At 35.7% G+C, this 14,030-nt stretch overlaps 3 protein-coding genes across 3 annotated transcripts; 2 read left to right on the top strand and 1 right to left on the bottom strand.

The window, feature by feature from the left end:
• The first annotated feature begins 2,643 nt into the window (after window positions 1-2,643).
• LOC107638470 (protein MIS12 homolog) lies at window positions 2,644-5,241 on the top strand. Its single transcript, XM_016341767.3, has 7 exons — window positions 2,644-2,831; window positions 2,941-3,001; window positions 3,143-3,262; window positions 3,724-3,816; window positions 3,918-4,047; window positions 4,758-4,895; window positions 4,994-5,241. The coding sequence occupies exons 1-7, from the start codon at window positions 2,710-2,712 to the stop codon at window positions 5,053-5,055; spliced, it is 726 nt and encodes a 241-aa protein (XP_016197253.1). The 5' UTR covers window positions 2,644-2,709; the 3' UTR covers window positions 5,056-5,241.
• Window positions 5,242-7,305: 2,064 nt separating this feature from the next.
• LOC107638471 (histone H4) lies at window positions 7,306-7,878 on the bottom strand. The gene has a single exon (XM_016341770.3). It carries the CDS (start codon window positions 7,792-7,794, stop codon window positions 7,483-7,485), a length of 312 nt encoding a protein of 103 aa, XP_016197256.1. The 5' UTR covers window positions 7,795-7,878; the 3' UTR covers window positions 7,306-7,482.
• Window positions 7,879-10,968: 3,090 nt separating this feature from the next.
• On the top strand, window positions 10,969-11,525 carry LOC148566514 (uncharacterized). Its single transcript, XM_088483484.1, has 2 exons — window positions 10,969-10,986; window positions 11,064-11,525. The coding sequence occupies exons 1-2, from the start codon at window positions 10,981-10,983 to the stop codon at window positions 11,523-11,525; spliced, it is 468 nt and encodes a 155-aa protein (XP_088339610.1). The 5' UTR covers window positions 10,969-10,980.
• Window positions 11,526-14,030: the final 2,505 nt, after the last annotated feature.

Below are 14,030 nucleotides of genomic sequence, written 5' to 3'. Positions count from 1 at the left end.
TAGAAATTAAAATAACGATGATAACAAATTTTTTAATATTGAATGTTGATTTTACATAACCTAATCATTAAAATTACAATCGTTTAGACAATTGCTTCTTTATTTGCTCTCTTATTAGTTTTATTTTTTAGACAATTGGTTCTTGCCACGTAATATCATTAGAAATTGGTTCTTTTACTTCACTTTCACCCATAACGGTATTCTTATTCTCCTTTATCTCAAAATCTGAAAGATAATATTCTTTCTTACAATCCAGATGAACAAGCAGGTCCGGAAGTGGGTTGGTATTGGAGTGGGTCTGCTGCCAAAGTCTATAACTCTCGCAATGGTTACTTGTGGTTGTGTAAGCAGCTGTTTGGTTGGGAGGAGCGGGAGAATTGGCTTTGGCTTTGGCGCCAGCTTGTTCCGGAAAAGCATAAATTTTTGGCTTGGTTGTGTCTTAAGGAGGCTCTTCCTACTGCAAGTTTTCGCTTTAGAAGAGGGATGTCGTCGTCGGATAAGTGTCCAAGATGTCTTTCTAGCCAGTAATCGGTTTTACATTGTATTCGGGATTGTCCCAAAGCTCAGCTTGTCTGGCATAGGTTGGATATTTCTTGTCATCCTTTGGATTTGAAGAACTGGTTCTTGTATCATAGCAGAGAGCATCCGTTCAAGTTCTTTTCGAGACTTTGGTGGATATGGCGAGCAAGGAATAATGAGATCTTTAATCCCGATGAAACTTGTCCTCCGAAAAAAGTGATTTGTCTGGCATTAACTTCAGAAAAGGAGCTTAGGAATATCTTTGAATTACAACGTATGTCCCTTCCCTCTACGCTAAATGGTTTTTGGAATCCCCATCCATTGCTACTTTTAAGATTAATTGTGATGCTAGTTATTTTGGTTCGGGTGATAGTGTTGGTTTTGCTTGTGTTATTAGAGATTGTAATGGGAGCTGGCAAAGGGGGTGTTTGGGAATGATTGAGAGTAATAGTATTCTTCAAGGAGAATTGTTTGCTATTTGGAGAGGATATCTCTTAGCTTGGGATGTGGGTCAACGAGATGTTATTTGTGAGACGGATTGTGTGGAAGCATTTAATCTTATTACTCAAGATGGTTTTGGGTTTATTGATCCACTAGTGCTCAAAATAAGAGATATCATGCATTGGAATTGGCGGGTTGACTTTCGTTTGATTATGAGAGATGCAAATACGGTGGCAGATACTATGGCAAAGATGGCGATGAAGTTACAACTTTCGCATGTGGAGCTTCTTTCACCTTGGGAGGAGTTTAAGAGTAGTCTTAAACGGGACTGTCCCTCTATTTAGGCAGTTCCTTGTTTTGTTTGTTTTGTTTTTCTTTGTTTAATTTATTTCAGTCACAAAAAAAAATATGTGGTAAATAATAATAAAATTTTAATTCACAATAAACTTGATGGCAATGCCAAAAAAATTATTGTGTAATTAATGTTTGCTGTTTTATTGTGTATGATATGGTAGGTAAAAATAAAAAATAAATATAAAATGTGTGTCAAAAATGTATATTTTGTTGTTGTTTTTTATTTTTTTACTCCTAGTAGCCTCCCCCTTTATTGGGGTTAAGAACTTATTATAATTAACTATAAAAATAATAACAAACTATATAAAAATAAAATCGCATGTGAAAAAAATAAAATTAAAACTGAGATTTTATACCACATACAATGTTAAATACAAATTTAATAATAAAAATAAAGTAGTAAAATGATTAAAAAAAAGGGTAAGAAATATATACAGTAGGTGGTTCAGATGGAACATTATTTTAAAATGGTGGTGGAGATCAATATTTCAGCAGATGAATCATTATATAAAAATGGTGGTGGAGGGCCAATACTTTCAGCAGATGGAATATTGGATGAAAATGATGGTAGAAGGTCAATGTTTTTAACAGATGGAACTTTGCGTAAAAATGGTAGTAATCAGCAGAAACAAGAAATATTTTCACAGAGCCAAAAATAAAAGTAGATTTTTTTTTTATTTTAAAGTCAATTTTTTAGGAAAGTGATAGAATGACTTATCAAGAAAGAGAAGTCATATATTTTTACTTTTTTAAAAAAATTGTAAATTAATTTTTTAAAAAATTAAATTTTTTTTTTTTAAATGGTGCAAAACATAGGTATTATGATTTGTCATAATTCAAAAAAGGAAAAGTATATGGAACCAAAAGATGATCAGCCAAAAAGTAAACAAAACCGTTTAATTACAATCACTTTTTGAATAATATGTTTGAAAACTGCTCCTGGAATCACGGAGCACAAACTAAAACCCAATTTTTCATGAAGTCCAAACATATTTTGACTGATTTTTGGCTGATATACTTATGGTTTCCTAGTTGTTCTCTTAAAAAAAAAAACAAATTACTTTTGCTGTTCCCAAACGGGCTCTGATTCTTGTTTCATTCACTTGTCAACTCGATTTTATGTATCCAGATAGCTGATGGAGCTTTTTTTTTCTTTGGTTCTGTTAAAAGTTAAAACTGCTCTATCTACCCAAAAAAAAATGTTCCATTGCCCTCCCTACTATCCACTTCCCAAGCCCATTGTTTTCCATATTTACCATTTAGCCCATCCATTTACCCCTTAATCACAACGTGCAACCATGCTCTCTCGTACTTTTTTTTTCTCCTAAGCCCACACTTTCTCTGCAATAAATTGTAAGAGAGAGAGAGAGGGACAGAGTCCAATTTGGCGGGAAAATGGAAGGCAGCGAGAGCGAGGCCATCTTTGAATCGTTGAATCTGAATCCGCAGCTCTTTGTCAATGAAGTTCGCAACACCGTCGATGATGTCGTCGACGAAGCTTTCGATTTCTTCCACCAGTAAGTAACACCCGCACACACTCCCTTCTTTTCTCTTGTTTATTTTTTCACTTTCAATTCCGAAATATCATCGTTTGTTTTAATCGCTTTTGTAATTCTATGATTTCAGAGAGGCATCAACCAAGTTGAACTCTGAAGGCTCCATACAAAGGTCTGAAGATCTGAAAAAGGTAATTGTTTTGCTGAACTGAACAGAATTTTACCAGTTAGAGTTACTTTTGATGTGATAATGGAAATTTGAGAGTATGATAGTTGGTAGCTAGACTATGCTAAGTGTGGTTTATGCGATTGGTTTGGTTTTTGTGTGAAAGGGAGTTGATTGCGTTCGGCAGAAGATCCAATCTGTTTTGGACAATCGCTTAGCTATTTGGGAAAAATACTGCCTGCTTCACTGTTTTGCTGTTCCCCAAGGCTTTTGCATGCCAAACACTGTATGATTTCTCTCTCTAACTCTCTCATTACATTGGATTATTAAGAAGGATTATTGTAAGATATCTGTTAGAGATATGACCATTCATGTTGCCTCCTCCTATCAGCTTAAGTTTTTGAGATGAGTGGTTTCATGCATGTCCAAAAAGGAGGATTATTATGATCTATCATATTCATAAGGCATTAAAAGTTGTCATTAATATCAGGTTCTGGCACATAGACAAAACCTTATGACTTTCACACGCATCACTTCAGAAAGAAACCTCACTTTTATCTATGTGGCAACATCTGATTTAATGTCAGTCTAAAAATTAGTTCTGTTAACCTGCTATGAATATGCAGTATAATACAAGCATACTATATTATAATATTATATATCTGTATGTACTAACTGATAAGCATTTCTTAAGGATTTTCATTTCGTGAACAATTATCTAACTTAAAGAAGACAATGTACTTCCAGGACAAGACAAATGAGAATGGCCTCCGTCCAGATGCTCCTTTTGATCCTGATATTGATGCCCAGTTAAATTCCTTAAGAACAAGACTAACAGAGGTCGTATGAATGATAATTGCTGAAATCCTTCTATTATGGGATTCTACTTTGTTGTTGTCATTTGATTTATAATTTTACATTGATACTATTTGTGCTGTCAGGTGGGGAAGGAGTTTGAAGTGTTGAATCATGAAATTCAAACATTAGAAAAACAGTCTACTGTCAATGCTCACTATGTCAATAACGCAGTACAATTATATGAGCAGAACAACTTCCATGTGTTGTTTCAGGGTAATTCAAGAGCTCCTCTTCATCTTTATATTCATTTTTACATGGCAAGTACCATCCTTTATGATTAGAGACTAATTATGATGCGCGAAATGCATGCTTTCGTTTTGATTAAGCTAAAGGGTGCTTCAATTTTTCTACCTTTATCTATATATGCTATTACCTACGTACTGCATATTGCTTTACTTATCCAGTTTTGATGCAAATGGACATTGAATTCTTTGGATATGCACAGCTTAGTTAGCATTTAATTGGTTCAACTGTTTGGGTTCTAGAAATATTTTAAAATATATATGATTTTTTTTCCCACCCAATTGCGTAGGCAGTTAAATAATGCACAATTAGGAAAGGGTTTCTTTTTGGTTATGTGGTTTATACGTCATATATGACTTACATCATATATATTAATGTTTTACATGTAGAAGATCAAAGTTTTTCTATCCAACTTTACCTCATAGTTTTACATGTATTGTTAATATGGTTTAGGATGTCAAGCCCATGAACCTCAAGGGAGAAGCTTACCAAATAATGCTTTCAACTTTTTTCCTGTATGATAATGATGATGATTATTGTTATTTTTAATTTTTACATGGAGATAAGTAGGAAGAATTTTGTACTTTATGATGGAAATAATTGACAACGGTTGAACCGATATTAGATGAAGTTTTGTAGTTAACTGATCTATAAATATGTAATTATTTTGTTTCCCACAGAGATTATGACAACTGCAGCTGAACTTGGGACAAAAATAAAAAAACTAAACACTACCACAATTGAAGAGTCTGAACAAACGAAAACAGAAGTGGTTTACAGTCCAGAGCTGGATCTATCTTATATTAAACCTTGCAAAGGTAACTTAAAATATTTATTGTATTTCCCTTGCTACTTGCTTTAGGCAAGTTGAAATGTTAGCTTTCCAAGTTTCATACTTATTAATTTTTCTTTGCAGGTCTCTCAAATACGAATTTAGATGCCCTTCAAAAATTTGCAAGTATTATGAAGAGTACATGAAATTGTGTTTTTCATCAGTCTAATTGGAACAACATTTTTGTTGATCCCTACTCTTTCCTTGTACTAGTTTGTTGGAATTTACCTTTCCATTATTAGGATTATTGTGAGCAATTATGTTATACTTGAAATTAATGATGTGGCCCATAAGAAGTGTGTATTTATTGGCGAAGATTTTTTATTTTCTCATTCTCTGTTAAGACTAGAACATACTGCAGATATTTTAACTAAAGATGATCTTCTTAGTTCCCACTTAAGTATTAAGGAATGTTCGAGTATTTTTCCGAGGATTTGTATATTGATTAGCTTGATATTCTTATTAATAATAAAATATTATGTATTTATTACCTTAATTATTTCAACCTATAAATAATTTATATTATGTGTCGTATACTCTTCACCATAGTCATACACAAACCTTTTTTTTTTCCAATCTTTCCTCCTAGTTCCTGATAATTGGTTTGCTTAATTGTTTCTTCTTAGTTACCACCGGTTGTTCTTTTGCTCTTCTTTCTGCAATCGCGAACCACCTAATGAGTTTGATCTTGGAATAAGATAATTGAGGACAAAAATTAAGAAAATAATTACAAATTATAAGTGAAAATTGAGATAGGAAAAACAATAGAGTGAGAAGAAAATTAAAAGAGTAAGAAAATTTTATCTCATTTTCAATTATAATTTGTGCAACAAGAAGATTGAGTGATGATGATGATAACATTGGAATAGATTTGGAAGATGAAGAAAGCAAAGAAAGAACTTCAGAAGTTGTGGATGCTGGTACAAAGAAAGATAAGAAGGATTCTTTGTATGCCAAAATAGATGGTGGAAAACAGTCTAAAGAGTTGGACATACCTTACATTGAAGCTCCCAAGAACATTGAGGAATTATATTCCCTGCTTGATAATTGCTCTACTTCTGACACCATCCTATTGTCAATCACACTTGGAGTGGAAAATCGCAAGAAAATGCAAGTATGAAATTTCTTCAATAATACTAGTATCAGTTCACACTTCATTGGTTGAGTAAATGCAGCTGATATGTTACTATCTTCTATGTTATGCATTATTGTAGGGATCCTTAGTCACAGTTTGAATCAAACTAATACTTTGGTAAAAGAAAAACTAGCTTGCTAATATAGTTTGATTCATTTTGTTTTAAATCACACACCTCTGCATATGTCGTAACTTCCAATCATTTTTGTTCTTGAAAGCTATTAACCAAGTTTGATAGACTAAATTCCCAAAGTAGTCTTTTAGATTCACAACTTTCACTATTTTAGTCTCTCAAATTTAAAATTATCTATACTGGTATCCGAGATTCAATTGTAGGATTTAGGATTTTAGTTGTCAGCATTATATCGATCCCTAAACCCTTTCTAGTATTCAATCAGCGAATTAACTGTTGAATTGGTTGATTTGCCATGCCGAACACATGACTAAACAGCGTCATTTTATTTTAGCATTTAAATAAGGCAAAATCAAGAAGAAAAAAAAGTTTATATGATGTGCAAATCATTATATCTTCCTTCGTTATTCAAAACAACTTCATTTTTACCTTATTTAAAAGCTAAAATCAAAAGATACTATTTACTTTTGTGTTTACTGTTACAAGTCAAAACTAACTCAAATTAGATCTCGGATACCAATATAATAAATTTTGAATTTGATAAACTAAAATAATAAAAATAATGAATATTAGGAAGTGCCGTAAGAATTTAGTCAAGTCTGATATGAAAATTAGATTCATTCGACAAAATTACTCAATATTCAACAAAACTACATAAAAATTATTGAATTATCTTCCCAACACCGTTATCAAAATTGAAATAATTCAACAAAATTACATCTTTAGTAGTTAAAAAAATGTTTGAAATTTTTAACAGTCAAATCTTATGGTGCTTTCCTCTCAACCTCTGCAACTTCTATCAAAATTTTACAGTCCAAATTGCGTGATTGGTGCTCATTACTCTAATCCGAATGAAGCTTCTCAGCCAGAATCTTGCTCTTGAACATTTTCATATATGGTTTTCCAATTTAGCAGGGAACTACGCAAATTCCCAATCATAAACTTTTAAGTTATAGTCTGAATTTCTCAAGATTCAAGTAAATGAAACCAATTCACTCGTTGAACTTAAAAACGAGATAAATTTCATAACAAAGACTTGGCACCGAATCATCAACTAAATACGAACGAACTAACAGTAAATATAAGAAAAAATAATAAAAAAATTGAAAGCACCAACACAGAGCAGAATTACTAACTCCTTCAGCTTAACATTTCATATAGAATACATAACATCAAGATTCCAAAACCAAAATAAAAAAAAATACAATCATTTCCATTTCCTCAAGATCCAACACTACACTTCATCGACCTCACTAATCCATGAAACATTTACAAGCACGAGGAAATACTAAACGCTAAAATGAATCAACCACCGAAACCGTAGAGAGTCCTTCCCTGCCTCTTGAGGGCATAAACGACATCCATGGCAGTAACGGTTTTGCGGCGAGCGTGCTCGGTGTAGGTAACGGCATCGCGAATGACGTTCTCCAAGAAGATCTTGAGGACGCCACGTGTCTCCTCATAGATGAGACCGCTGATTCTCTTGACGCCTCCCCTGCGAGCCAAACGGCGAATGGCGGGTTTCGTGATTCCTTGAATGTTATCACGAAGCACCTTTCTGTGCCTCTTCGCTCCTCCCTTTCCCAATCCCTTTCCTCCCTTTCCACGACCTGACATTTTCAAAACACTCAAGAGATTTTTCTTTTTTGATATTTGAATGTTGTTTGGGGTTTCGATGGCGCTGTTTCTTGAATTGTTGCTGATACTTGTTATATATACATGGATTATAGAGGAGTTGAGACGCAAGTAAGATTTGTGTTTTGAGTCTCGAAATGGAAAGAGAGATTCATGACCGTTGGATGTGGGAAAAATGGACGCCTTGAGATTGTAATCCGTGTCGTGTGGTTGAAGAAATTATTAGTCGTTGATTATGTTTTATCAACGGTGGATGGTCTTTCGGGGTGTGATGTTTTGGATAGTTCATTTTTTGGGATCAGTGACGTGCCGACGTACTTTAATTTTAAGCTGGCTGCAGCTAGGCTAGCAAGCGCATCAATTAAGTGCTTGTATATTTTTAAAAGAAAAAATTTAAAAATTAATCATTTTTAGTATTTTTTATTATTATTTAATTAATATAAATATTATATTTTTTTACAAATAAATTTTATAAATTTATATGTATAAATTATATGTTTTTTGTGTGTAAAATTTTATAATTGAAAAAGATAAATTAATCTTTAAATTTTTTGTTCTATAGACATTTAAGTCTCTCATGATGTAGAAATACATTTAAGTTTTTGACCATTTTAAAAATTCTCTCACGTGTGACAGGTCCAAGTGAACATGAGAGGTCGATATGTCCAGGTTTTGAAAAGGTCAGAAACTTAAAAGTATTTTTAAATCCTTGAGGACTTAAATGTTTGCGGATCAAAATGTTAAGGACCTATTTGTCTTTTTCTCTAATTATATATATGCAAATTATTGTTAGGTAAGTACTAATAAAAATGATAATATTTATTAGTCATATAGTATTACTCTTTTTTTAAAGTATAAATTCTTTATTTTGTATTTGTGTTTGTGATTTTTAAAAAATAAGATACTTTTGAAAGCATCTAACGTGAAACTTTTAAAAATTGACTTATGCTATCAAAATTAAAAAGTCTAATATAACCTCATATATTAATTAAATTTTAAAATTTTCATTATAGTTTTGATCTTGCTTGCGAAATAAGAGTGTCAACCGAGTTATGTCCTCAGAGGCTGAACGCCCAACTCTCGAATCCGAGCTCTTTCTTTATCTTGAGGTATGAAGGTCTGAGCAATGAAGAGAAGGGGGAGTGTACCTGCAAAGGCGCTCCGAAACTTAAGTCAGTATGATATCTAGTTTTTTCGTGTCTTTAAAAGAATACTTTACCTTACTTTATATCCTCGGCTATTTGTCCGTTATGCTTTTAATATTAAGGTCGGTTATAAAAGAGCGGACAACGTCTATTTACTCGTCTGCTGTTACATCGTTGGTCATGATGAACACGCTTTTAGTCGAGTTATGGCTCATGAATGGACGAGCTTATAACGGATTGTGCCGAGTTATAGCTCATGAATGGGTGAGCCTGTAACGGACTGTGCCGAGTTATAGCTCATAAAGCGGCGAGTTTGTAACGGACTTCACCGAGTTATATCTTATTTATTATGACCATATCACAGCCCCCAAGCTTGGCCTGTGGAGAGTTATTTTTAATGAAGCATGTTGAGCTTATTGAGGAGTTATAACTCGGTGAGTTGGGTTGCTGAGTGAGCCCCCAGTTCAACTTACTTCATTTAAAACTTCTCTATGCGTGACGTGGGTAGTGGGGCGTTGTTTTGGTGAGGAGAGAGAGAGAGTAATGGGTCATTAAATTTTCTTATCTTTCCAAAGCAACTACGTCGTTTGATGTGATTGATGAAACAGTTACTTTTTCAATGTGGTTAAGTTAACGGTTTGGAAACTTAGTTGCTTATCCCTGACCCTTGGTGTTTCTTCTTTGAAAACAGAATAAGTAAAAGAGGTATGCATGCTGTTTCTTTTGTTTTGTAACTTATCATCTTCTTCTTCCTTCTTTGTTTTTTGCTTCTGAGTTAGGTAATGGGGTTTGAGAGGGAGAAGAAAGGGGAGATTGACTGGTCCTATGACTGGATTAATGAGGATGTTAAGGGTCGTATATCTTTGTTTCGGGATGATGCGGCTGTGAGGGAGATTGATGTTGGCAGAATCGTTAGGCCTGGGTCTGGGGTTCAGGTCGAGTTGCTGCCATGCAACAGTGAGGATAGGGTTTACCATAGGGGGCAGAGGTTTGAGTATTTTTATATGCATAGTTGTGTTTTGGAAGAACTGAGGGTGAGGCTACCGTTTACAGAGTTTAAATGTCAAGTTTTGAAGCAGCTAAACTGTGCTCCTTCACAATTGCACCCTAATGGTTGGGCGTTTTTGCGTTGTTTCGAAATATTGATGGAATTTCTTGAGGAGGATCCTTCTGTGGATTTGTTTTTTTCTTTATTCCAAGCCAAAGGAGTTTGGAAAGGGGGTTGGGTTAATCTAAGCAGTACACCTGGTTTTGGTATTTTTAAATTGTATAAGTCTTCTTTCAAGGACTTTAAAGAGATGTATGTTAAGGTGAGGAATGTTGAAAAAGAGTTTATGTTTTATATAGACGAGTTTTTGGCTGAGAGGTTTCCACTTGGGTGGTGCTCGGAACCCCAGAATATACTCGGGGCTGAAATTATAACTCCGAGGAATGTGTGTATAATAGAGTTTTTGGTGGAGCAAATTGATCGGAAGGATTTGATCTTTATGTTTGAACTTTTAAAGTGGGAGGAAAATAGGGCTGCTGTTGTAGATTATATGGGTGAGTTGTGTATATGTGTTATTGATTGATTTGTGTATTTCAGGCTTACTGAGCCGCTGCTTTGGTTTTTGAATTTTCAGGTGGTAAGTATCCAGGGGTCTCTGCTGCTTCGCTTAGGTCGCGTTTTAAAAGTAAGAACTTGGAAAAAGAGGTGTCATCTTTCAATCGTGAAAAAGGTGGTGGAGCTGGAGAGGTTACTCAACCTCATCAGGGGCGGAGGAAGGTGATTGCTAAGAAAAGAAAATCGAGTGTGGTTGATGTGTCCGAGGATACTAGCGACCAAGAACAAAAGATTTCTTTGGAGGAGATTCAAGCTTTTGTTGGGAATCAGAAAAAGCTGCATGAAATGACCGAACATAGTGAGGGATTGACTGTGTGGGGGAAGGAGTATCCTTACATGGCTGTTGCCAATGAGCATTGTCAGTCTGAAGCTGACGTATCATTAGCTAATGAGGTTGGAGAGGTGGCTGTTGGTCAGTATATGCAGGTAAGGTCTTTTTTGATTGTGTTATGCTTATTTCTGTTTGTTAGGAATTTGATATATATATTTTTATGTTTTTGTAGGTGGTTGGTTTGATGTTAGCTAGTTTAGGTCGTAGTCAGGAGTTGAAGCACAAAAAGGTGTTGGTGGAGAACAATGAGGTTTTGTTGTTGAAAGAGGAGTTGAGTAAGTCTAAAGGTTATGTTTCTGATATCCAGAACAAGTTGGCTGAAACTGAAAAGCAATTGAAGGAGACAAAAGAGAACTATGCCAATGATGTGGAGGATTTGAAGAAGAAGGAAGCGAACCTGGCGAGCATGGAAGCTCGGCCGATTGAGGTGACTGCTAAGCTTAAGGAAATGGAAAAGAAAAAGAGTGATGAGATCTTAGATTCGTTTGTTGAAGGTTTTGAGAGGGCGTCTTTACAAGCGAAGTTTCTTTTGCCTGATGCTGATCTTTCTGAGCTGGACCCTGGGAAGATTGTCCGAGATGGCAAAATGGTTGAAGATGATGGCGTTGCCGAGAATGAGGCAGAGAATGTTTAATGTGTTATTGTAAATTTGTTTTTTATGTGTAGTATTGTTTATGCTTGGTTGCCTTTTGAAAAACTGATAGGTGAATACTTTTTGGTAGTTGCTGAATAATTTAATAGCTATTTTGTAGCATGTTAATAGAGTTTGTTTGAGTTGTTGTTAATTTGTGGCCAATTTGAATTTTAAATGTTTCATAGGCCTTTGCGTAATTGAAGGGAATTTTCTGTTAAGAATATTCCTTATAGGGATTGCCGATAATTCTCGGATTGAAATTAGGCGAGGATATTTGTTTTTTTTGTTTGAAACGGTAGATGAAACTGTATGTGTGATTGTTATTGCAAAAGCTAGCATTGGAGTGATGTATTGAGAAAATTGTTATTAAGGGGAACGAAGTAAATCATATAGTAATATTGGTAATCCTTTGGATATAAAGGTTCAGGTAGGCTAGCTTCGTTAAAACCTCTCCAAACAAAACTCATTGGGGATAAAATCTTGGTAGTAGGAAAAAGAGTACAAGCCTGTCCCTGAGTTTTAACTATAGAATTTCTTTAAGGAGGATACATTCCAAGTATTGGGTAGGACTGTACCGGTTAGAGTTTCTAGTTTATATGCTCCATTGCCGAGGACTTGTGTAACTCGATATGGGCCCTCCCAGTTTGCGGCGAGCTTGCCATGGGATGGTGGTCGTCGGGCGAGCTCTGTCTTTCGAACGACCAAGTCTCCCTTGTTGAATGTTCGGCTTCTGACCGATTTATTGTAGCGCCGAGATATTGTTTGCTATGCGGCGCGTTGTCTCAATGTTGCTATATCTCAGATTTCTTCAATGATGTCTAATTCGGTGCGCCGAGCTTCATTGTGGTCGCCGAGCTGTGTCCTAATTGAGCTTTGGGAGATTTCTAGTGGTATCATTGCTTCAGAGCCATAGACAAGTCGGAATGGTGTCTCTTTTATTGATGATTGGGGTGTTGTGTTGTATCCCCATAGGACTTCAGGTATGAGGTCGGCCCATAGCCCTTTTGCGTCATCCAGCTTCTTCTTGAGTGCGTGCAAGATTACTTTATTCGCTGCTTCTGCTAGTCCGTTTTTCTGAGGATGTTCAACAGAGGCGAAATGCTGTTTGATTTTGAGATTCTGTAAAAAAGATTGGAACTTTTGATCGGCAAACTGGCGACCATTGTCAGTTATGATATGATGGGGAATGCCAAAACGGCAAATAATGTTCTTCCAAACAAAAGATATCATTTGGTGTGATGTTATTTTAGCTAAAGGTTGAGCTTCGATCCATTTTGAAAAGTAGTCAATGGCTACTATTAGAAATTTTACCTGGCCCGGCGCTGTAGGGAACGGGCCGAGAATGTCTAGTCCCCATTGGTGGAAAGGCCATGTGACGTCGCTATGATGCATATCCTCAGCTGGAATGTGGATAGTAGGGACGTGCTTCTGGCAATTTATACAGGTCCTGACATTGTTTTCACTGTCTTGCTTTAGTGATGGCCAGAAGAAACCAGCGCGGAGGATTTTGGATGTAAGGCTCCGAGCTCCTGTGTGTGTTCCGCAGATCCCCTCATGTGCTTCTGACAGTGCTATTTCTGCTTCAGATCTGCTGAGACATTTGAGTAAAGGACGAGTATATCCTCGTCTGTATAAGGCTCCATTAAGTAATGTGAAGAAGGTGGCTTGTCTTCGGAACCTTTTGACATTCTCGACGGTCTCTGGAATGTGGGATGTTTGTAGATAGTTTATGAAATCTGTTCGCCAATCACTTTCCTGAGTAACACTTAGCACTTTTGTTAGGTCAATGCTAGGAGAGTTTATAGTAAATTGATGCAATGTAGATATCTCGGATTGAGTACTGCCGAGCTTAGATAAAATATCAGCTCTTTGGTTTTGTTCTCTGGGAATGTGTTGTATTTCAAATTCTTTAAATTGTGAAATCATATTTTTGACTAATAATAAATATTTGGATAGAAGGGGGTCTCTTACTTAAAACTGGTCGTTTACCTGTTGAACAACCAACAAGGAGTCACAATATACCTTAATTGTGTATATTTGAAGTTCTAAACAAAGCTGAAGTCCTGCGACCAGGGCTTCATACTCGGATTTGTTGTTGCTGGCTTTAAAAGATAGGTGTAAGGAGTGCTCGAGGACGGTACCATCTTCGGCTTCGAGTCGTATTCCAGCGCCACATCCTTCTTTGTTGGATGAGCCATCTATGTATAAAGTCCATTGTTTTGTGTGGTCCTCTTCTGATGGTATCCTAAGTTCTGCAATAAAGTCGGCTAAAAATTGTGATTTTATTGCCCCTCTGGATTGATATCTGATGTCGAAGTCGAACAGTTCGATTGACCACTTTATAAGTCTTCCTGCAATGTCGGGCTTGTGTAGTACTTGTCGTAGTGGATGATCTGTCTTGACATTGATGACATGACTTTGAAAATAAGGTCGGAGTCTTCGTGCTGAGAAGACTAATGCTAAGGCCAGCTTCTCTTTCTCGGATAATTAAGCTTAGCATTGTGG

The sequence above is a fragment of the Arachis ipaensis genome, chromosome B4 (assembly GCF_059453495.1).
Source record: "Arachis ipaensis isolate K30076 ecotype BB chromosome B4, ASM5945349v1, whole genome shotgun sequence".
In the NCBI taxonomy this organism is placed as follows: domain Eukaryota; kingdom Viridiplantae; phylum Streptophyta; class Magnoliopsida; order Fabales; family Fabaceae; genus Arachis; species Arachis ipaensis.
The sequence above is the reverse complement of the archived record's forward strand: the minus strand, read 5'-3'. Positions and strand labels throughout refer to the sequence as shown.

Coding starts and splice junctions, on each gene's coding strand:
- LOC107638471 (XM_016341770.3), bottom strand. CDS start 7,794: ATGTCAGGTCGTGGAAAGGGAGGAAAGGGATTGGGAAAGGGAGGAGCG.
- LOC107638470 (XM_016341767.3), top strand. CDS start 2,710: ATGGAAGGCAGCGAGAGCGAGGCCATCTTTGAATCGTTGAATCTGAAT. Junction 3,002..3,142: donor GGTCTGAAGATCTGAAAAAG/GTAATTGTTTTG, acceptor TTTGTGTGAAAG/GGAGTTGATTGCGTTCGGCA. Junction 3,263..3,723: donor GCTTTTGCATGCCAAACACT/GTATGATTTCTC, acceptor ATGTACTTCCAG/GACAAGACAAATGAGAATGG.